The 23,941-nt window shown below is 43.2% G+C and overlaps 1 protein-coding gene across 1 annotated transcript; it reads left to right on the top strand.

Moving 5' to 3' along the window:
- The first annotated feature begins 9,306 nt into the window (after window positions 1-9,306).
- Window positions 9,307-18,819, top strand: MTARC2 (mitochondrial amidoxime reducing component 2). Its single transcript, XM_036404618.2, has 7 exons — window positions 9,307-9,803; window positions 9,955-10,128; window positions 13,202-13,364; window positions 14,738-14,878; window positions 15,541-15,602; window positions 15,691-15,762; window positions 16,276-18,819. The coding sequence occupies exons 1-7, from the start codon at window positions 9,556-9,558 to the stop codon at window positions 16,403-16,405; spliced, it is 990 nt and encodes a 329-aa protein (XP_036260511.1). The 5' UTR covers window positions 9,307-9,555; the 3' UTR covers window positions 16,406-18,819.
- Window positions 18,820-23,941: the final 5,122 nt, after the last annotated feature.

Below are 23,941 nucleotides of genomic sequence, written 5' to 3'. Positions count from 1 at the left end.
GCCACAAAGGGATTTTGCTCATTGATTTCATACCTTCAGTTGTTTTTCTTGAGCTTTTTTGTGGGGACAGACTGTAGTAATCACATAATCTCTGAACAGAGAGACATAGCTGTGCCAGGATTTTCCTGGGAAGCTGTGAGAAGCTGTGGGAAACTTAGAGAAAAGAATTAAAACAATTATTATCTCTCTTTCTGTAACCATTGTTTATAGATACAATTCTCCAGAGCACGCTATTCATAGTTCACCAATAGTGTGAGAGGTTTTTACTTTGAGACCAATCAAGTCTCACCTTAGCAAGTCACATTACAAAAGGACCTGCTACTTTCATTAAGCTGGCGTTCAGCCTTCTGATTCACTTTCTGAAGAATGGAGTCTTTCATTCCGTCTCTGACTCGACAGCGTCAGATGGACCTGTCCCTCTTATCTGCCCCACCAGCATGCCATGGGGCTGTTGATAATGCAATAAGAACAGGGCTGTCCTAACACCCACATGCCCCACCAGCCTGCAGAGTTTAGGATTAACTTTAGATTTTGTTACATCCCTCCATGTTTTACAGTGCTCTTACAGCATAAATCATTAGACCTTTTTTCAAATTACTTAAGCCATGCAGGAAGAGATTTGTGTCTCCATTTTTCTGTGTGGAGTGAGTGTCCCATCTATTTGTCTCAATGTCCCCTGACTAATAATGCTGCTCCCTCATTGCAACACACACAGTCCAGCCCATTCAGACTTTCCACAAAGGTAAACATGAACCTTAGCTCCTGAACTGCTCAGCACAGTGGACTTTTGCCTGCTGACATCCAGTCTCTGCTCACCTGGTGCAACTTTAAGGGAATAACCTGGTTGCTATCCATACAGAACCTGAATGACATGTCCCATGGTGCTTCTGTGTGAGCCTGAGAAAAGAAAAGCCTCAGGCATGTTGGTGAGTCAGCTTTGGCTGGCCAATGTTTCTAAAATAGACCAAAAACTAAGAAAGAGGACAAAGAAAGAAAAAGTAAGTGACTAACCTATGCTGCTGCAATAAACCAGCTAATGATTCATTTTCCCCCCTCAAAATGAACTGATGGTTCTCGTTGCAGTTACCAATTAGTGCTCTTTATCAGTTCTCCTTGAGCAGTAATTCACTCCTCAGCTCCTGAAGGGAATTTGTGAGGCCAAGCCTTGGCCTCAGGGTTTGCTACTCTCTTCATTAGCCCAGCTCAGGAAGCAGTGTCTAGAAAATCTGAATCCAGAGGGTGAGGTTCATTTTTCAGCTGGGTGGATGGCAGAGGGCTGTACTTCCTGTCAGTCATGGCAGCATCTGTTGGGCCAGGTCTGGCTTGGCTATGGTACAAACAGATGGAACAGGGCAGGTCCTGCAGCTCTGTTGCTGAATGTTGTCTCGGTGACATGAGAGATGAGGAAATGTTTCTTGGCCCCCTCAACATCGGCTGGCAGGTCAGCTGCTCCACCAGCAAAATGGGCAGCCTCCATCTGAAGCAGAGCTGCCATGATGAAAGTCTGCATGTGAGATGAAGAAGAGCAAGACATTGGTGATGGGGAGGAGGCTGGGATTGGTGAGGAAGCTAGGTTCCCAGCCCTGGCAGGTGCCAAGCCATGAGGGCAGTGTGGGACTGAATCTTGGCTTTTTCACAGGTGTTATGTATTCTTGGCAAAGTGGTCCTTGGAGGAGCCACCCCAGCAGGGACAATTTTCAACCCACAGGTGCACAGAGGCTCTCTTATTAAAGCAGGCTTGTCTGCAGCTGAACTCCTGGTGCCTCTGAGGACCAAAATAGATGTTTGACTTGCTCATAAACAATGTGAGATGTGGTGGATACCATGGTGAGTACATGGGGAAGATTCAATTTGATGTTTGAGCTGGACAAAATATATTCCTCCCTTCAGCCCCTTGCATGAAACCTCTACCCATGGCTTCATTTGCCAGGTTTGTCTTCAATGGTGTGCTGCTGTCCTATCTAGTTCCCTTCAGATTCCCATACACCTTTCACTGTGCTTTAAGAAAAATAGCAGGATAAATAGGTTCGGGAAGGTGAATACATGCAAGAGTGGCAAGAAATACATAGTGAACTTGTCCATGCTTTTCTCAGAAACAAACTCCACAAACCAGACAGCCTGGCAAGTCACTTTTACTTTAAATTCCTGGCAATTCCTGGTGACTGCCCAATGAGTCACAAAGCAGAAAAAAACATATTTCTGCTGGTTTTGCCAGAGTATTTAATTACTCCTCTGGCTTACTCTAGGCTCTGAGGAAATGGCAGAGGACTCAGAGCTATTGTCCTTTGTCCTGTAACATTAGCAGCAAGGAAGCACTCTTGCACAGTTTGCTTTGGCAGTGCAGTGACTGAGGAGAGCTGTACCACACCGCAGCACTTCAGCACTTTGAGATCTTTGCCCCTCCCAGGTCATGGATCACTTCAGGGATTAATGTTCTTTCTGATCTCTGCCTGTCTGTAAGACTGGGAACGGGGAAGGTTTTGTTTTGGGGTGCAGTAAAACCAATTGTCTCTCTTTCTCTATCCCGAATTCCTTGTTTGCTGAACACTGGCCTCTTCTGAGACAAAACTGATCCTAAAATATGCACGAAGTAGCTGCAATTACCTGTACAGAGTGTGCTTTGGAAATCCTTGTTTCTTCAAGGAAAAGTAGAGAGCCTGAAGAACTTGTAGATTAATGGAGATAATTAAATTAAGAGAAGATAAAGGAATAAAATCCTTCCCTTTTTTCTCCTTTTAGGAAGTAGTATTAGGCTGCCAGGCCTGTTTTGGGGTGAAGTCTAGACCGGGCTCAGAGAGGGCGGTGCACTTTTCTGAATCCTGCAACGTGCATGAAGAGAGATGCAGGACTCTGGACTTGTTCACCTGGAGGAGGGAAGACTTAGGAGAAACTTGACAACAGCTTTTCAATACATAAGAAAGGGTTTCCAACATGATGGAGCCAGGCTCCTTACTGAAATCTGCAGCCAGACAGCAAGAGGTCATGGTCATAAACCCAAACAATGCAGTTTTCAGCCAGAAACAAGTCGGGAAAGCAGTAATATGATCATTAAGCATGAGAAGAGGTCACTTCAGGAAGCTGAAGTCTGTCTGTGGAGTGTCTCAAGGCATGACTGTACAAAGTGGGAAGCAACCCAGTGCGAATGCAGCATTCACCAGCTGTGAGTGGGATGCTGAAGGAGAAACCTCCCGGGCTTCTTCCATTCTGGATGAAGTTGTGAGTGGGATTCTGCTATGGTAAGCAAAAAGCTTTTAATTTACCTACTGTATGGAAATGTAGAAGTCTGAGTTCCTCACCCTCGCTAGAAGCACTGACGCGAAGAATAAAGCTTTGCTCCTGGTAACAAGAAGCGACTGGCAAGGATGGCAGCGCTGCCTGAGGAGCAGCTCAGCTTCCACCACTGCTTTCACTTCCCTGTGTTCTGCTGGCTGAAAGCCTGTTGTCCTTTACTGCCATCTCCTGGGAAAAAAAACCCACAGATTTCCAGCCTCGTCAGCCTTGCCGTTGTTCTGCCTCAGGGATTTCCTGCCTTTCCGTAGGCTGGCCTCCCTCTTTGTCCAGAGCCATCCTCAGGATGTGGGGTCTCTGCAGTGTAACGTCCACCTCTGTACACCGGTGTTTCTTACCCAGTGGAATCCTGAGCCTCCTCTGTCCAAGTGTTTCAAATGTAAAGCCATAGGAACATTGTTCTTGTGTCGGGGTTTTTTTTTCCTTCAACACTTAAAAATGTGTTGTACTTTGCCCCAAAGTTCTTGCTGCTTCTCAAAAAGATTCCTTAAGGAAGATTCACTGAAAGCAAGGGAATGAGCCACGGCCACTTCTTGTTTCTAAATCTCATCTTTTTCTGGAGAGATGTGTAATTTGGAACTGGAGGTTGGCAGACTGGAATGAGACACCCCCCCCCCCCCCCCCCCCCCCCCCACCCAGGAGTGCCTTGGACCCCAGCTCCAGCAAACCACAAGTGGTTGCCTCTTCATGCTTTCTGTATTCCCCTGTTTCTGCTTCCCGTAAAGGACTCCTTGCTCCTTCCTTTCCTGGGACACTGAACTAGCATCAGATTGTTTTTTCAGCTGTGTCTGAATTAGGGTGGGGACTTTCCTGTCCTTGGTGAATCCCATCCTGCCCCATGATGGCTGATAAACCAGAGCTGCAGAAGTGTTAATGTTTGTGCTGCAGAACAAATGCCCTGCTCCCCTCAAATTCTCTCCTTTGGTCCTTACCTGCTCTCCCAGGTGACACACAGCTCTACCCTGACTCCTCAGACACCTGTAGCTGCTGATGGATGTTATATTCAGATGGAAAATAGCATTTACAGAACACTGGGAGAACTCATAATGTCAACAGCCTCTGTTAATACTGGGCCAAACATTTGCCAGGAAAAACAATCTCTGTGCTGTCCTGGTGCATTTAGAGAGACTGAAGTTTAGCTTTTGACTGGAAGAAAAAGAGAATTTTCAATTCATCTTCCTATATGTCTGGAATCACAGCTGACAGCTACCAAAGTAGCCGATCAACTCACCTGGGTTTTGGGTATAAATAATTCTCCATAGAGGAAAAACCTCATCAAAACGAGAGATCCTTTTATTTCTTTGCTCTGGCTCCATTAAAAGGCATCTATTATTAATGACTCTACTTACAACTCTGTCATCGCCAATTACTCACCTGAGATTTTTCCACACATGAATTTCAATGAGCTCCTTTCTAGTGCATGATTCACTGAACTCTGATATCCTGCAAGATTTTAAGAGGAAACAGCAATGCTTTTATCCTCCCCTCCTCTCTGTGAAGGTATTTTTGAAATAATTGTCTGTTCTAACTTTGGAAAAAGGATATAAAGGATATAATTTGTGTGTGTGTGAGTATAACGTGATTTTTATCATATCGTGTTGAAATCAGTGTACTTTGCCACATTATCCCCTCATCCCTGCCTTTTGCAGAGAGTCACTGAAAAAACAATTGCAATAGCCCTGATGTGTGCATTTAATTCCTTTACTGAGACAAGCCCAGGCTACATTTAGCTCTATCCTAACACAATGACACCTAATTGAGGCCAGCATTTTGCTGTCTGTGTCACTGTTTTTTTTCCATAATGTCCATCCAAACCTCTCCCCTCAATGTGGTAATATATACCTTTCCAAAGTACAGCACTGTGTACATGTTGAAGACCTAGAAGATCCACAGCTGCTGGTCATTTTTGTAGTAGAAACAAATAAAATTGTTCAACTCTTTCTTCACCATTTATCTTAGGCCTCCAATTGAGCTGCTGCTACAAGAGTGTCTAGGTTTGTCTCTAGAATTATCTCGAATTGCCCACTACATCTGAAGGCAGATATGCCTTTTACATTCTCCATAAAATTTTTTTCTACCTGAATATTTGTCCTGTGCTACTGAGTTAACATCATGTGTGGTGTCTCAGTTTTGGATTATTCCAGTTCTCCCTTGTTCATTTAAGGTAGTTCTGCTCTGGAATTCCCCTACCCCTGACTGTTACTTGTCAATCCTCCTGCCCCTCCCTAGTTGCCCTGGTTGCATAAATGTATCTCTGGTTTCCCCACCCCAGGCTCCTTGTCCGTCACCCAGCAGCCCATCCTATTTCTCTAGAATCTTCCCACCAGGGCATTGGGTGATTGGGCAAGAGCTGAGGTCCCTCCTCAGGGCTTGCCTGGTTTGCTAGCCCGGCGTGTCAGTTTTCTATGTATCAAACTTTTTTATTCCTCAATTGGTTGTCGGCTGTATCCACCCACTCCCACCCCCCCCCCCCGTCTTTATAAGCTTGTGTCATCCCATTATTCCTTGCTCTACTGCCCTCCCTCCCCGTCGCTCCTGTTTCCTCGTTCCTGTCCTCGCCCTGGTTGGGCTGAAATAAACCCAACCCTGTTTACTGGCGCTAGAGTCCCTCCTTTATTTCTTCGCGCTCTCCTTGGCGGCCACCTGCGTGCGGTTTGGACCCACAAGCGCGGAACTGACTTCGTGTCAGGCAAGCGCTCCACACTGCGGTCTGGGCTGTGAATCCGCCGGGCTTCCACCAACTCAACAGCAGCCAGCGCAGCCGCAATCATGCTTTTTAATGACATGTCAGCATCATCACTTTCATGACTGAGGGAGCCCAGCCCCAGTTTGCTACAAGACTGACACTGTGAATTTTTCATATGATCAGACACATTTTAAGGAAACCTGAAACAAGATCCTGGTGCAGAGAATTTCAACACAACTATTCTGAACTTTGATGATGTTATCAGCAATTGAAAACATGGTCATTTGCTTTTAAGGGCAGGAATACTGTGCCTGCTCTGGCTACAACAAACATAGCTCTGTCACACAAGAGGCTCTGTTTGGATTGCAACAAAACCAGTACCTATTTTGTCTGAGTGGCTCTATTCACATTGCTTAACAGTACAAGGAGCCGACAGCTCCTAGGTAAGAACCAGTGTGCCTGGGATGGAGGATGAAACAAACCTGCTGGTCAGACTGTTTACTGGAGGCTGTTTGAGAGATACCTGGTGCATGGGGGAAGAGGGCTTTCCTCAAAGCCTGCAGACTCAGACCTGAAACGTTTAGCCACAATTGTGCTGTCCACAGCTATTTCTGATTTTATGCTCTGTGTTTCAAAGCAGAAGAGAGATTATACAGATGCTGCTGCCTTCTGTTATTTCCTTAAGCTCCTTCTCACCATACTCTTCAAGAAGAGTTAGGGCTGAATGTAACAGAAGGGCTGGTCTAAATAAAATCTCCTTAGGCTCCTTAGGTTAGTAGATCTAGGGAATGAAAGCTTAAGGTCCTTCTTGGATTTTGAAATATTTCTCTAAATTAACACCCAAATGTTAGCCAAAGTGAGTTATTTCTGAATTCAGTTAACAAGTCCTTTGAACTAAAAGAACTGCTTCTTTACATCGCTGTACTGCCCATAATGTGCAGCTAGGAAAGAGCTGTAGCTTCTCACAATCATCAAGGTCTTTACTTCTCCAAATTCTCATGCTGGTAGAGTATATACATGCTCCAGACCTATTTTCTCTGGCACCCAGACAAAGCAAGCAAGCAGTAAATCACCCAATTTTTTTTTAGAAAAAATTCTCTCAAAATTCTGTTAAATTCTGTTATTTTGATGCCTCACACACAGAAGTTCAGAGAGCAAAATCATTATGCACTTTGTAGTTCGCACAGTGGAGAATACTGTGCTCAAGAAACCACAGGAGTTAGTTCTTCATTTTTGCCTTAAGCTCGTGAAAATAAGCATTAATGTTTGTCAGGAGTGGCCAGCATAAATAGTAGTTTGTTTTTTTCATTTATTTCATGTGATGCATTGCTTTCCTAGTTAAATTCTAAAACCGGTTTTTGTTTTTCTTTCTTTAGTATTTTGTTAGTATGTTTTGGTTCCTGCTTGCAAGCACTGCTTATCAGACATTAGACAGTTGCTGCAGTTTTGTTGAACATTTGCTAACACATAAGATGCCTGGTTCCCCTTATAGCATTTTTCTGCTCATGTGGGTGCAGGTGCAGATTAAAGACCTCTGTGTGAATTCAGTTAAATTCAACAAACTATAGACTTCATGTTAAATCAGAAGATTAATGGTTACCAAAGAGTGCAAGGGCTTTCAGTCTGCTCAGCAGGGTTGGTTCCCCTCTTGTGTCTGTGGAGGAGTCAGAAAAGCAATCACAAGTAATTATTTTTGACTCAGTGGGTCAATGATTTGAAGATGCTGGGGCAGGTCTGGTTTTACCAGACCAAGCAGTTTAACACCTATGATTTACCTGGAGCAATGTGGGAATCCCAGGGATATGGAGGACAGGGTGTCCCAGTAAGGTAGCATAAGAAGGGCTTTCAAGTGTCATGGAAGGTGAGCAGGCAGCAGGCTGTCTCTGCACATCCCCCACACAATCCAACAGCAGCACAAGGCTCTGCTGATCAATACTTAACTTCCAGAACTGAGCTTGTTCAGGGGGCAAATTCAAAATAAACACAAGTTCTGTTTATCTTTAATGTTGTGGTGTACTTGTAGAAGGAGAAAGGTCCCAAAACCCATGACTGGAATCAGGGCATGGTTTGAACAGCAAAGTGGTGAACAAGAGGGCAAAGGCTCTCTTGTCTTTTTGTTTTTGTCCCTCCTTCTTGTCTTTTCACAAAGCTAATGTGACCAGGGACCTTTACCCCAACATCAATTAGTAACACGTGAATAACAAGGAGCAACTACCCAAAGTGGCTGGGAGACCACAAAAGTAATTCAGAGCATCCTGATGAGGAATGTACACATTAGTCCCTTCTGCACCACACCTACTCAGGTGGACTGTTGGTGTCCCAGCACTGCTGCCTGCCCAGCACCCCTCATCTGAAAGAAACAGGCAAAGTCATCTGCAACAAAACCAGGTTTAATTCCCTTCTCTGTGTTCAGGCAGCTGTCTGTCTCTTTGGCACTATTTATGTCATGATTTCCTACTCACAGTCATACCCTGGTCCTTTTAATAAAGGACTCCTCTGTGGACTCCCTTCTTGCCCATGAGGAAGATCAGATTTTGGGGGTCACACCAATAGGGAGAGATCTGCTGTCACTGCCTTTGCTTCTGACATCCATCACATTGTCTTCATCCACCAGCAGGTTTTCACAAGTCCCAACATACTTTTTACAATCTGTGGTGTTTCCCACTCACAGGAACATTTTCTGATCCTGGTTGTGATCAAGTGATTCTTGAGGTCATTGTGAGTAACTCTCCTGGCTTGATTGCTCACACGTACCCATTATCAAAAAGGTTCACAATAGCCTTATCTTCAACGTCCCTCTCCACCAGGATGCTGCTGATAGAGTACTTCCATTGTGGCTGGGCTGTCTGAATCTCCCCAGAAATGCCCAACACTGAGCTTCACCATCTTCTGTATTCTGGGACTTTGCTCTCAGCAGACTTATCATAAAAATTTCAGTTTGTGAGTTTGGCCATCGTATCCCAAAGCTCTTGCATTGCCTGTGAGAACAGACCTGTGGCAACAGTGACATTTGTCGCTCCAGCCCGTATTTGATGTCATATTTGCCTTGCAGCTGGGTATCCCACAAAGCAACTTCCCTGAGACCCTGCCAACAAACAGGAAGCTCTCGGAAGGGGTCTTAGGAGTTTGGTACCAGGCAGCTGGGGTGTGCAGATGTCCCAAGGCGGCCAAACAGCACTGGACACCCCATTTGCTGCCCTCCACGCCTCCATCCACCTGTTCCCCTCTTCCCCGAGACAAACCCAACGCGAATTTGACGCACTTGTGTATTCCCACACAGACCACACTTCCTGTAGCGCTGCTTTCACTAAAAGCCCGCGTATCAGACGGAACACATCATTCACCGGTACTTTGCCAAGCCGGACGCTCAGCCGTGTATTTTCCCCGCTGCGCCGCTCCCTTTCTCGCACCGAAGGTCGCGGTCCGCGCTCCGCCCAGCCTGCAGCAGCGCCGGGGCAGGGGGCAGGCCCCGAGGGCCGGGCGGGGCCGGGGCCGGGGCGGTGTGAGTGGCGGTGTGAGGGGGCCGGGCTGTGCCTCTCCCACCCACGGCCGCTCCGGGCGCGCAGCGGGGCCCAGTCGCCATGAGCGGCCTGTGGGGCGCGGCAGGATCGGCGCGGCAGAGCTGGCTCTGGGTGGCGGCGGCGCTGCTGGCCCTGGGCACCCTGCTCGGGGCCTGGCGCTGGGCCGGCCCGCGCCGCCGCCGCCGCCTGCAGCGGGTCGGGACGGTGCTCAGGCTCTTCGTGTACCCGGTGAAGTCGTGCCGGGGGGTGTCGGTGCGGCGGGCCCAGGTGACGCCGATGGGGCTGCGCAGCGGGGAGCTGCGGGACAGGTAGGCCGGCCGGGGCCTGGAGCCTCCGCGTGGCTCCGCGGCTGTCGGGTGTTTGTTTCCCTGAGGGCCTGGGAAGGAGCACCTGCCGTGCGGGTGCTGCCGAGCCCGGCATTAACGCTGTTGGGCGCCTTTGTGCCCCGTCCCCCCGCAGGTTCTGGCTCGTGATCAGGGAGGACGGGCACATGGTGACAGCTCGCCAGGAGCCGCGGCTCGTCCTTATTTCTGCCATCTGTGAAAACGGGCACTTGGTCTTGGAGGCCGGGGACATGGAGAAGATAAGCGTGCCTGTAAAGCTCTCCAAGAAAAATCCCGTCCGCAACTGCAGGTACTGAAGGAGGATTTTTCTTTCCCCCTTCCCTCTCTCTCAATGCTGTCTTTCTCATGTGCTTTTCTTTTCAGGATTGTGTATGTAATATGAAATGCTTCACATTTTCTTATGCAGAAATTGGAGTGTAAAAGTTCAGTACCTCTGTGTCTTTTCTGTGTGGGTACTTCTCACTGTCTGCTTAAGAGAGGTACACTTCAAACCAGAGCCTGTACTGGCAAGACAAGGCACAATGATGTTAGTAGATTTAGATTAGCTATTAGGAAGAAATTCTTCACTGTGTGAGTGGTGAGGCACTGGCACAGGTTGCCCAGAGGAGATGTGGATGCCCCATCCCTAGAAGTGTTCAAGGTCAGTTTGGATGGGGCTCTGAATACCTTGGTCTAGTGGAAGGTGCCTCAGCTTATGTTAGGAGAGTTGTCCTGGGTGGTGTTTAAGGTTGCTTCTAATCCAGACTGTTCTGTAATTCTGTGAAATTCTCTGCCATGTGTTACACAGGAGGCCAGGAATGGTTGTCATAACAAAAGCTCTTCTTTTAATCTGCTAAACTGGTGAAAAAAAATCTCAGGAAAAGATGACACAGTATCAAAGACCATGGGTTACACATCTGCCAAATGAACTGTGATCTTCTGTCTTCATAGAACATCATGTTTGCTTATTTGTTTTTACTTCTAGTCTTCTTGCTCATGCTTGGGTGAGCAGCTGCATCTCAGAGCCTCAGTCATGTACTTTGGTATTTCTTGATCACAACTACTATGTGCATCAGCATTTTTGCATGCACGCTGGCCATTCAGAGCTGGTGAAATGTTGGGGTTTAGACTCCTTGGTCCCTGTCTTTTGCCATTTAACTGAGGTGCCTCAGTTGGAAACTTGGTAGTCCAAGGCTCACCCTGAGGTCACAAGGGAAAGACTGGCATCCCAGGGATTTAGGGCATTCCTTGCTAGGTGCTACCCCAAAGGAGTTTCAGGTGGATGGGTTACAAACAGTGATTTAGCTTTGTGCTTAGAGTTTTGTTGTGTGACTGCAGGCCTAGTTATTTTATGTATGTATAGAAATCCATGCTGGAAAACTGCCAGCAGGACAAGGAAAACCTTTTCTCTGCTAAAATGTCCATTAATATATAAGTGTTTAGAAACTGTAAGTGGTGTAAGGCCCTACAAAGGTACTGTGAGTGTTCGTTCTTTGGATAGCAGAGATGGTTGATGCACCAGCTGCTACAATAGTAACTAAAAGAGTGCTGGCAAAGAACTGCACTGGCTTTTAGCATAAGTCTGTCGCTGTGGAAAGCCTTGATCAGCATAGCTCAGTATCTCTGTTTATACAAGGCAGATGCAAGTTCCAAGTGGTAGCATTTCTCCTGGAGAAATGGAACAGCTTTTACAAACCTGTGCATAATGCCTGTGTGTCAGCCAATGGCACACGTCCTGCAAAACCATGCAGTTTGCGAGATGTCATCTTTCTAAAATTTGTTGTGTCATTGGAAGAATATTTAAATAGCCTAATACATTGCAGTAATGAGAAGTTAGCTTGGATTTCTTGGATTATCCAATTTTAGAGCTCAGTGATATGTTCTTCTTGTTTGTTTGGGCTTTTTTTCTTTCTTTGCCTTAATAAATTTGCCTTCAGATGGGTGCTCATAGGAGCTCATGCCCTGTAAGCTGGAGCTGAAGCAGTGCCTTAGAGCCTCTGGCTGCATGCAGCTGTGCGTGTGCTGATCTTGAAAACTACTAAGTCTACTTGCAAGTTTTACATAGGTATTTAAAAATCCTGTGCTTGGGAGAGTCAAATATAGGACCAAAGCCATTGTATAGGTATGTTTTCTGCTTGTGCAAATGCTAGTGTGCTTCCCTCTGGCTAAGAAACCTCATGCTCTGTGCCCTTTGTCAGTATGTGTTGTAATGCTGAAATTGTGTGATCTATCCCCATGGATCCCTACAGCACTGAGTGCTTAGGACAGATCCACTTCCTGAGTGGAAAGCAGTAGTGTTGCAAGCTGTAAGAGCCTTGCCACTGTTGTCCTGCCAGTCAGAAAGCATGCAGGAACTGTGGGATGGAGGGAGGAGAAAGGCAGTTGAATGCTATCTGGAGCAACGACCTTTAATTCCAGCCTGTGTCACAGGATAGACACAGGAATCCCAGCAAATGGAGCAAGGATGTTGCTGCCAGCACCCTAATGATCACTCCACCACATGAGTAAAGAAGGGCTCTTAGGGCCCTTCTTTACTCATGGGCTATGATGTAAGGGCTAGATGAACTTCATGGGCATATCGATGCTTCAAGCTGCCCAGGATTTGATTGCAGATAGGAAACTGCAGTGCATTTGGGTCAAAATCCCTACTTTGAAAAGTGTAACAAAACTACTCATGACTGGTGTTAAAGTTTATTGAAAGGTTGAGTCAAGGTTTACCTGTTTTTGCCGGGAAAATGTTCCTTGCATAAACTTGTTTGTATTCTACTGGCAGTGGCTTTTTGAGCCCCATGGACTTTGTTTGCAGTAAAAATCTTTAACCTCCTTTAAGATACTGAGCTATTTTGTATGTGAAGTCTGAGCTGAAGAGTCTCGCTCATCTCTGGCTAAAGTTTGACAGCACTAAAATCTGAAGGAAAGTTTCCTTAACAGTTAGGAACACTTAATTAATAACATTTGTACATATCAGTTGTGGTAACTAATCACATAATTTCAAACTATCGTTCATTTTCTGAAATTAGTTACCTCTCAGTTGACTTCTCAGTAGAAATCATTTGGTGCAGCAGTCACGTGCAAATGCAAGAGCAGGCCCCTTTTCCCTCAAAGTAGGGGGAGCAGGTAGATTACTGTCACTGATGGGGCAGTCAGCTCTGGGCACATTAACACTATTTCAGAGCTCATTCTTTCACCAGCTGGTATTGTCTGGTCATGTCTATGTTCTTTAGCTTTCAAAACACAGTGGCCACAAGGAGGTTGCCCTTTGGGAATGATTTATTTTCTATATATTGCTACCATTATTAAAACAGGTTTTTTACCTTTGAATAAGAAGCTTCATTGAACTGTGATATTTCCAGCTAACTTGCTGATGTGTTGTGACTCTCCAGGGTGTTTGGACAGGATATCCAAGGCAGAGACTGTGGTGATGAAGTGGCTCAATGGCTCACCACCTTCCTGAACTCAGAGCCCTGTCGACTGGTGCACTTTGAGCCCTCCATGGTGCCAAGAAAGTCAAAGGACACAATAGCTCTTTTCCGAAACACAGATGAGGTAAATAAACACTTTTTCTCAGAAGTATGTCCTTTTAAGCATTTCCACCCACCCACCAGAAACTGCCTGTTTTATCTTTGGCGATTGAGCCCAGTTTAGCAAGGTGTGTAGTTGTGTAATACAGCCATGTGAGTATTCTTTTCTGTAAAGAGGTGACTTGCTTAATTTTTTACTTCAAATTGGTTTTAAACTATTGACCATTCACAGCTAAAGAGTCTGAAACTGATACTTGAAGAGGAACTATTACATTGCAGAATACAATACCCTTTTGTGTCTGAGTGAATAGAAAAAAGTTACATCTTTAATGATGTTTTGATGGTGTAATCTGTGTTGCATAGAAGGGAGTATACTGATACAAGTTGTGTTACTTTGTATTTTGTTCAAAGGAATGATGTTTAAACAGGCTGGTTACAGTTGTGGGCCTAGGAATTAAAAGGAAGTTTCAGAGGTTTTGTCTCTTTCTGTGGAAGAGGCTTGAAGGTATGGTATTAAAGCAATGTCATGGAAAGGTATGGAAAGGAGATGCTGTGCTCAGACATCCTTATATCATTTTAGCCACTGCTGCCCTTCTTTTTTTCTGAACAGTTCTCTCAGGTGAAGATACTTTGAATTGTATCAAACGTAAGGTTTTTAAACAAATTAAAATTGTGAGTACCTTGCTTTAGCAATGTTATTATTTGTAGGGCATGCTTGTTGCTGCACAAAGAGAAGAAGGTATATCCAATTATAGACTTCTATAGATATGCATTTGTTATGTAAAGGCACTGAGACCAATACAGACACAATGTTTCAGCAGTAGGGACATCAGATTAGGAGGGTTGATGTTCTGGAATCATAGCAAGAAAGAAAAGGTAGAATTTTTGGATAGTTATTTCAATGCTCATCATCTTGTGGTTGAAAGACACGTACAAGAATGGAGTAAGACTAATGTAAGAGAAAGGCAGGAGGGTTATATACTAAAATTCTTACCAAAATGTCTTTTTTTTAATGCTCCCACCTCTGTGGAACTCCACTTCTTGGAGGTTTAGAGGTTTTTAAATACTGTTCATTTACCTTATTTGCTTATATGGCCCTCCCACTGCCCAGGCATCCTAGACTGATTAATGGACAGCTGTAATTGAGCATGGGCTGTTCTGGATGTAGAACTCCCTCTGGTGTTGTGATAAGGCAGTTTGAGTGCACAAAAATTGCCATGGTGACTGAAATAGGGAAGAGCCTGTTGTTTTCCTTGTTAACTTACTTTCAGGAAAATCAAAACTTGAACAGAGCAGCCTAAAAGACCACTGGTTCCAATATCTGTCTTTCGCTGTGCACTGACTTTCCTCCCATACTCTTACAGCAACCTTAGGATTTGGCGGTGTTTGTTTCTGTAGGTTGCATATCCTGACTGCAGTCCAGTCTTGATCATCTCCGAAGCTTCAATGGATGATCTAAATACCAGGCTGGAAAAGAAAGCTAAGATACAGAACTTCAGGCCAAATATTTTTGTAACAGACTGCGGTGCTTTTGAGGAGGTAAAATAACTGTCTTAAATGTCTTTTTGAAGGCTTGCTTTTGTTTCTTTGTAACTCAGTTGCTTTGTGTGATGGTGCCAACAAGGGTGAGGAAAGCTGCTACGTGATTTTTACAACTGAGTTCCAGAGAGATAAAGCTTCAGCTCACATCAGTGCATGTGAAACATTGATGGAGGTCACAGGTCTACGAATGATTATTTCTCAAACTGAAAAAGCTCCTAAAGCCAGAATAGATTTTTATGTCCCAGGAGGATTTGCAATAGAAAGCTTGTGTAGATGACAAACAAAAACTTACTTCCCCTAAAAATTTCCTTTCTGCAAAACTGTAGATTTACCAGAGGCCACAGATCAGATTATCACCCATACAGCAAGAACAAATTGCTTTAGGCTTGGTGCTTCAGACAAATGTATGTTGGAGAGCAGGGTTCATTACTTGTGTGTCTCTCTTTTCGGATAGAATTATTAGTGTGTCCTGAATTGGATAAATGCAATGACAGTAGGGTTTTCTTTATAGTACTGTAGTGTAACTATGCATATTTTGAAGGTGCTAGTAAAGGTGATCATCTGGAATGGTGCACCTTTTTGTGAATGACTGTGCCTCTTCTGGAAAAGTAATTGCATGTGCTTGTGTCTAATATGTGCCTAATGTTTACTTCCCTCAGGACACCTGGGAGGATATTCTTATTGGTGATGTGGAAATGAAAGGGACTGTGTGTTGTGGCAGGTAAACATTGGAGACCTTTATTTTACATAGGAACAAAGAGGTTTATGATAAGAAACCCTGACTGATTTGGTACTGTCTGTCATTGCAGGTGTATTTTAACAACTGTTAATCCAGACACTGGGGTCATTGACAGGAAGGAGCCCTTGGAAACATTGAAAAGGTTATAACAATACCACTCTTTCTTAGACCGTGGGAGAGGATTTAGGCTAGACCCTGACAGATGTGAGACTAGTGTTTTAAAAGTGGTTTGAAGTGTGTGTGGGACATAATAATGCAGTGTGAAGGTCTGTGTATATTGGCTTCCCGTCTACTTCTTGCAATTCTGTGTGGTAAAAAAATTCAGGATGTTCCCTTCTTTCTTGCAAACTCCACATCCCCTATCTCTGTTATATCTGCTACAGTGAAAGCTTGGGGTAGCGGGTATTAAAGGTATCTAAAGGTCTAACTTTGCTTCTTTGACTTTTCTTTATAGAAATATTTTTGTATATATTAAACATGAAGGTGTGAATACAGTCAGGCTTTTTTCCCTCCATTTGAACTGCTTGGGTCTTTTTAGCCTAATATAATGACCAAGGCAAGGCATCATTATTTGCATGTCCTCTCTTTCATCATGAATATTTTGATGTGTAGTTTTTGCTACCACTTATTCTAAAGAAGGGCTTTCTCTTTGCAGTTACCGCTTATGTGACCCATCTGAGAAACACATTTACAAAACCAGCCCTCTCTTTGGGAAATACTTTGCTGTTGACAAAACTGGAACAATTCAAGTTGGAGACCCTGTGTACAAGATGGTCTGGGAATGAAGGAGACTTTGATCAGAAGATGCTTTTTCACTTTGATATGCAGATCTTTTTTCCATGTACACAGTCACCAGCATAACTTTTTCTTCTTCCTTGCAATATTTTTTGTGCTTTTTAAGGTGCAGGAGGTTCTTTGACACTGTGAAGTGCCAGTCGTTTCAGATCACGTAATCTTCTGGCATACCTGTAGTAACCACATCTTTAGTTTTCTTGGAGGCTGTGGTAGAAGAAACTGATCCATAACAGACTTCACAGCACTACTGAATATCACACCTCCTAAAATTTTGTGTCAACCATAATATTGGAATCCAAATTTGTGTACAAGAGTTTGCATCACATGTTAGATACATTTAGTGCCTATAAAGAGCCACAAAAACAGTCATGCCAAGCACAAAGTGTATTTGTCTTTACATACAGAGCTGTCTTTACAAGTTATCATGGAGTGCAGATGGCAGGGCTCTGGTTCCCTCATTTGGTCCTAATCATCTTGCCCTGTCTATGTCCAGAGGTACTTTTTAGCAGTGTTTCTTTCCTTGCAGTTGTTTCCTGAAGATTGCTATTGTTTCTTGAGATTGAATCAATATCAGAAAGATTGTGAGCTGACTAAATAGTCAGGTGTAGACGTGGAGGTGCCAGGTAATGATGTGTAAGGCTGTGGGAGTGTTTAGTTTGTGACCACAGCTTGACAGTTTGAACTGTCAATTTTTTATCCTGTGAACAATACAGTAACACTGAGGCTGTAGAGTAGTGATGCATTTGCTAACATAACAGTAGAATTTGCAGTTTGACTAAAAGAACTGGATGTTCATTGTGTCAGAGACTTCATGGGCATTGGAGGGGAAGAAAAGCCTTAGGGAATGATCTGATGTTGAGCCTGCCCTGTTCAAGCTGCTGTCCAGGCCAATACTGTAGGGCTCATGCACAGCTCCTCTCTGGCTCAGTGAATCCCTTTATGTAGACAGTTAGGTTGCTAAGCAGATGTTTGGGAAGCTGCAGTTTGAGCCTGTTAACATCCTTACTGGTTCTACATTTAAATCTCTGGTTGTCCCCCAGTCCAGCTCCAATACAACCAAAGTGTCAGCTGTTTGTAGGAAGCTGACAATTATATTTTCTGCTGCATAAAACAAATAAGGGAGAAAGCTAGTTGAATTACAGCAATGTTATCTTTTCTTTAAATGTTATGTGATTTTTTTTTAAGTAGCCTCCAGGACAAAAGCCAGCCATCTTTCTAATGCTTGTCTGCTCGTTTCTTTTTTATGGATTACTAAATTTGAAAAGTGTTGCCCTAGCCTAAAAGAGGAAGCAAATTAATTGTGAAGAAGGACAAATATGATCCTATCTGATGTTTAGATTCTTCATTTCTGTTGTAAGTATGAAAAGGGAATTTTGGTGCATGTTCACAACTCAGACCTGTAAAATGAAGAGCTGTTGAGCTTTGAGAAAGTGCAGGTGGATGTATGTGATAAGACTGAAGCAGTCATGTTGAGGGGGTAGGTTTCTATTATTTGTGAACTCAGAGTTGCTCTGAATGCCATTTTGTTGGCAGGGTTGCTCTGTAAATATTAAGTTTTCCTGGGACAGACAAGTGCCCAGTTTAAAGTGCATGTTACATATTTGTGTATTGTTATGCCTGATGCAGCGGCTAGTGGGAAGAAGTGAAAGAAAAATCTTTTAAAAAGAAAAAGAATTCCAAGGTTCACTCTTAAAAAGCACATGTTGGAAGTTCTTAGTGTTAGAACCTGAAAGCTTGTGGAATTCCTAATGGTATCATTAAGCACAGGCAGCCTGCTGGCCTGCCAAAGCAATTAGTTAAGAATGTGTCTCTTTATTAAGTCACAGAAGCGGAAGGAAAAAGAGCTGATTTTTTTTGCTTCTGGCCAAACATATTTTTTCCACTGTTGTTCTAGTGGCACATCATTTACATAACACAAATCATGGTATAGATCCCATTGGCCCTCATTAGGCTGCTGTTGATTGGGCTGATTTGGATATGGGGCTGTCTTCGGAAGAAGAAACTGCCATCTGCATCCCTGTTTGGGAGAGGCCATAGATCTAAACTCCTGATTTACTCCTGTTAAGCCTCTTAGCAGAATATGGCTGGAATCCTAAAACTGGTCTGTATGGGGGGGCAACATGCTTCACAGATGACACTCAAATCAATTATATGGCCATTTTGTAAAGCTGAGAGCATGAGTTAGAACATTGCACTGTAAATATCTTCATATGACTGTTGATTTGCTGTAACTGTAGGAATTGTGTTTGATTTTGTTTAAGTAATTTAGAAAGTTGACTGAAAATGTATCAATCATGAGCACTGTTTTTTAAATTGTGTACTTAAACAATTGTTAATTTTTTAACTCTAGAAGAAGAAAACAAAAGTATAAACTTCTAATGAATTCAGCTTTCTTAAGGCGTAACATTTGTTTGTGATTTTTTTTTGTTTTCTGTTTCAACATTTAATTTTGACTGTTGTTAGCAGGATCTCATAGTTAATACTGATGATTGTCTTTTTTAATCCTACCTCTGAATTCAGAAATATATGCAGTTAACCAGAGGATATGTGTAAGAGAGCAGAACCATTAGATATAAATAGTAATCAGACTCAGTTTTGCATCCCTTATGATCCTAGATAAGTGTGCTGGTTTTGCATTAATTGATATTTGGTAAGGAGGGAAGAAAAAAAGAAGATGTTTATAGACTTGCCTTTTTTTTTTTCCAGGGACATATGAAAATAGGGGAAAATGTTTAAAAGTATGAGAGTTTACTCAGGTCAATCCATGTCATATCTCAGAGTATAATACCAAAAACTTTTTATTGCAGCATTTATTGTACCAATAGTCTTGCAGAGGACTATGTATGAGAATGACAGTTGTTAAAAGCAGAAATTTCTGGGTTGCTTAAGGTCTGTGGTGGGTACATTTTCATCCAAGAAAACCTGCGAAAGATCTGCTTCTGCTTTCTGAGGAGAAAAACAGCCTTCCAAAGGCATCACTCTGCTGCTCTGTAAGAAGACAACAGATTTACAAATCTCTTGCCTCTACAAATGGCAAAAATTTCAAAAAGGGCTGCCACAGGTTGTTCATTCCTGGTCTATCCTAGCACCTTAAATTGCCTTTTTGTCTTTTAAGATCCATTAGAAATTCCCTGTGCTACGTAGCTGCAGGGCTGAGGACTGCAAAGTCTCTTTCTTTTGGGGCAGGAGATTCTAAAAAGTGATGCAGGCATAAAGCCTACATGTGTATCAGCCTTCAGCTGGAAGAGAATATATTTTATTATGTAAAATATTATATTTTACATAATTTTCATTGCGTTAATGTTAACAATCTCAATTTAGAATGTCACTGTTACTAGTAATTCTTTGCATTTTATCTGAAGAAATTGGTAAACTCAGTAAGGGTTTCACACACTGGGCCTTTTTTTTTTAAGAAATCTGCTTACTCGTCGTGACCAGAGAACAGGAATGGTTGGATGGGGAAAGGAAATGAGCAAGGCTTAGATGTGTAGAGGGTGTATGTTAGGGCTGGAGCTGCTCAAGATGGGACTGTCAACGAAGGCAGGGTGCTGGGTGCTTCCGTGTTCTCCAGGTGTTTGTGTGCAGATGGACTGAGAATGAGCCCTGGTTGTGGAATAGCATCAATACCCAGTATTCAACAATCACCTGGCCTGAGGAATGCTGTTCTCCCCAGTGGGCCACAGCTCATCACATCGACTTCTGGAAATCACAGAGAGGGTCAGGCTGGAAGGGAGCACAGTGGGTCATCTGGTCCAACCTTCCTGCTCAAGCGGGGTCACCCCAGAGCACAGGGCACAGGATTGTGTCCAGATGGTTTGTGAATATCCTCAGTGAAGGAGACTCCACAGCCTCACTGGGCAGTCTGTTCCAGTGCATGGTCACCTGCACACTAAAGAAGTTCTTCATATTCAGGGGGAACTTCTGTCCATCAGTTGCTGCCTATTGCCTCTTGTCCTATTGCTTGGCACCACCAAGAAGAGCCTGGATCCTTCTTCTTGATACCCACTTTTGGGTACTTATGGACACTGATAAAATCAAACCACAAGTAATTGTAGCCTGAGCTAAACATCAGGTAGAGACTATCTTCCACCTGTGCAGAACAAGGACATGGAGCAGCCGGTGGTACATCACAGTGAAGAGTTTGGGTGGGAACCTCTCATTTTTGCCCTTTGTCCTTTGATTGTTATGTGTGAGATACCTAGGCTGGTTGAAATTCCCCTGTCCTCCAGGAGCAGTATTGTAGAGAATTGTATCTTCTCTAGGGCACAAAATTGTTCTGACAGCTTATCACTGCTTGTTTAATGGCTGAGTGTTCTCATTTTCTGTAGTCAGTAGATAATAAGCACAGTGAAACAATTATTGTGCTTCACTGATGTGCTAACCCTCACAACATCTTTACTGTTGAGTTCCAAAAACCAGCTTCATTCACTGTTAATTGAGGCTTGTCTTTGAGAGATTATGTAGGATGACAATTCCTCAGTCATAGCAGCCACAATTACTTATAGTAAGTCATGGACAGTTATTTTTAGCAGACCTACCTAAATCCCTTTGGCATAAGTTAAAAGTGGCAGCTAAATCTCTCAGGTTTTTCAAGATTTCACACATAGACATGTAGGACTAAAAAAAATTAAAACAGATGGGTAAGAATGCAGTCTTCTCTGTCTGCAGAAAGCAAAGAAATAGACATTAAGTTTAGACTAGGAAAATACTTGCTTGATCTCTTCACATAGCATGGGCCACTGGCTCAACTTCCTGATTCCGTTGAAAACTTGTTATTTTTGGTAAAAGATCAAAAGTCACAATGATAGTTGGACTGCAAGAATATCGTGGTAGAGATAAAGAGTACCAGCAATGTCCTAGATTCTTTCAAAGGTAAAGACGTCACTCCCTGAAAAACTCCTTTGCACTGTGTTTACAGTTGTGCAGTTTGGTGGTCCGTATTCACTCTCCATTTCTTGAATTTATTTAAGATAAAGCAGAATATTGTCTTTGTCATTACCTCAAGGAACAGGTAACATGAAGTTTAATTTCCTTCAGTTGTCCTTTATTTCTGTTTAATACAGCTGTCCAATGATAGTTTTCCACATCCTGGGCTGTGTGACTTTTAGCTTAACTAAATCTCTTCCAATTCATGTTCCTGTGCTCAGAAATGTGAGTCACAAACATCCTAATTAGGGGGTGCAGGTTACTGTGTAATTAATCCTTGAAGAGAACCAGCAAGACAATTGGATCCATCACTCTAAACTTAGTTGCAAAAAGTCTGGAAAAATAAATCAATGTGTTTTATGGAATTCTGAAAGTATCTTCTCAGCCCTGGAAGTGGTGGTTTTAAGAAAAGGTTGAGTTTACTTGACATGGAAAGGCGCACACTGGAGTCCTTCAAAAGCCAATTAAAATAAGAGGAGCTCTTGGGCACTGGATCTGAAGGAGCAGAAGGTCTGAGCTGCACCTTGCTTGCAGACAACTCAGTGTATTGCTGCTCTCTAGTTGAAGAAATTGTGCTGAGCTGTGCTACCGCAACACCTGTTCAAGTGGTCAGCTGGGGTCTCCGTCAGAGCAAAACTCTTTTAAGCAGAGTGGCAGTGTTGGCTGTGTGCTCTCAGAGGACCTGTTCTGGGAGCAACTGTGCTCCAGGAAGCTGCTGGGCCTAATCAGCACCTGGGAGGATGCTGAGAGCAGATAAAATTTAAACAGCTTGCTGGGAGTTCTGTTGCACTGCTGATAACCTCACTCAGTTTATCACCTGGCCTCAGGTTGGTCTTGTGGAATCTCTCTTGGAAAGTAGTGACAGGAGTGCTGGCATCAGTGATGTGCAGCCATGAAGGGGCAAGTGACATACATACTTATTTTAAGATTGCCAAGAGCAAAATCTATCTGATTTCTTTAGTTTGAACATGCAGCTGGAGCTGAGGGAAGTCAGGCAGTGCAGCAGACAGTGGAAAGCTGCTAAAATTAAAAAAAAAAAATAGTATGCTTTTCCCCTTTTTAATTCTGTACAAAACACAGAATGATTTGGGTTGGAAGCAACTTAAAAGATGATCTATTTCCAGCCCCCTTCCATGGGCAGGGACACCTTCCACTAGACTAGGTTACTGAAAGCCACATCCAACCTGGTCTTGAACACTTCCCGGGATGGGACATCCACAGCTCTGCATCCTGTGCCAGTGCCTCACTACCTAAACAGTAAGTATTGTACTTACCAGCTGTAGAGAAACTGGAGCTATGGACGGCATGGCTAGGTAGTCTCCTTGCATGGGGAGCAGAAGAGATTAGCTCCTGCACCTGTGGAGTTTAGGGTTTGTTTGAAGCCTTAGTTAACTTTGCTTGACCACGAATGTCACTGCATTTAAAGTTGTTTTTTTTTAATCTTCTTTTCAAAAGAAAATTATCACCTTATTTGCACAGATATGTTAAAATATTATTTAATTTAATTTAAAACAAACACAAAAATACTCCCTCCCCCCATAAAGAACCTCCAAACCCTGAAAGTAAAAATTCTATCTTTTTTCTGCTGTTTATTATGAAAAAGATTCCTGATAACACAGCTTCACCCAGTAGAGAAGTCACATTGCTGATCAAAAAGGGAGTCCTTCATTTAATGCATATAATCATTATGAAGTCCTCTGCCAGCATCTCTTTAGTAAAAATGCATTCTCCTAAAAAGCCCTTTCAGGTTTAGCATCCTTACAAGAGCCTTGGAACACCACTGCTTGTCTTGTGTTCTGCTGACCATCCATCAACCCTAAAATAGCTGTTCCTACCCCACTGAACTTTCTATGTACAGAAAGACATTTGGTACCAGCTACATTTGAAGAAAATAAACTATATTTAAAGCTATTAGTCAGTATCACAGATAGTTCCTGCCCGCCCCCATCCCCCTGGGATTTTTTGCCCTTTTAAATGGAGTATGTTTGGATAGAGTACGTGTGTCTTGCATGCCTGTTCTGAAGGGGCCTCCCACAGATGCTATTTAACATATCCTCTGTTAATTAAAGGGGAGGTCAGTGTGTTTAACTGTTCATCTAGGTTGGAGCTGTCAAAGTGGATTTGGAGCTGGATTTAAAGACCATTTAAAATTTGTAAATTTGGTGGATATATGCCTGCAGGTGAGTCTGAAAGCAACCACACTTATACCAACTTCATTTATCCCTTTTAAAAAATAAAATTTGTTGTCCATTATTTAAAATAGACTTCATATAATGCTTTTGGTTTTATTTAGGGTTTATATTTATTTGTGGAAAGTCAATGTTCAGTCTGCATGTTCTCCCAAAAATTGCAAAATCTTGAAATTCACCACAAAAAAATCATGCAACACAAATGTGGTTTTGAAAAAAGCAATCCCATTCCTTCTGTCCTCTCTCACTTTTTTAATTGGGTAATTCAATATGGATGTTTTTCTTTCCATCTTAAACCCATAAAGTAGTGAGCTGTTTGTGGAGTATGTGTCTATGTGTATATATGCATGCATATATACTTATTGTTGAATGTCTAAGAAATCAACCTTGGTTTCAAAATGGTTGGTTTTT

The sequence above is a fragment of the Molothrus ater genome, chromosome 3 (assembly GCF_012460135.2).
Source record: "Molothrus ater isolate BHLD 08-10-18 breed brown headed cowbird chromosome 3, BPBGC_Mater_1.1, whole genome shotgun sequence".
NCBI lineage: Eukaryota > Metazoa > Chordata > Aves > Passeriformes > Icteridae > Molothrus > Molothrus ater.
The sequence above is the reverse complement of the archived record's forward strand: the minus strand, read 5'-3'. Positions and strand labels throughout refer to the sequence as shown.

What these genes read in the sequence shown, in the direction of transcription:
- MTARC2 (XM_036404618.2), top strand. Translation starts at nt 9,556, where the DNA reads ATGAGCGGCCTGTGGGGCGCGGCAGGATCGGCGCGGCAGAGCTGGCTC. An exon ending in AATCCCGTCCGCAACTGCAG is followed by an intron (nt 10,129 to 13,201) that starts GTACTGAAGGAG and finishes GTGACTCTCCAG; the next exon opens with GGTGTTTGGACAGGATATCC. An exon ending in TTTTCCGAAACACAGATGAG is followed by an intron (nt 13,365 to 14,737) that starts GTAAATAAACAC and finishes TTGTTTCTGTAG; the next exon opens with GTTGCATATCCTGACTGCAG.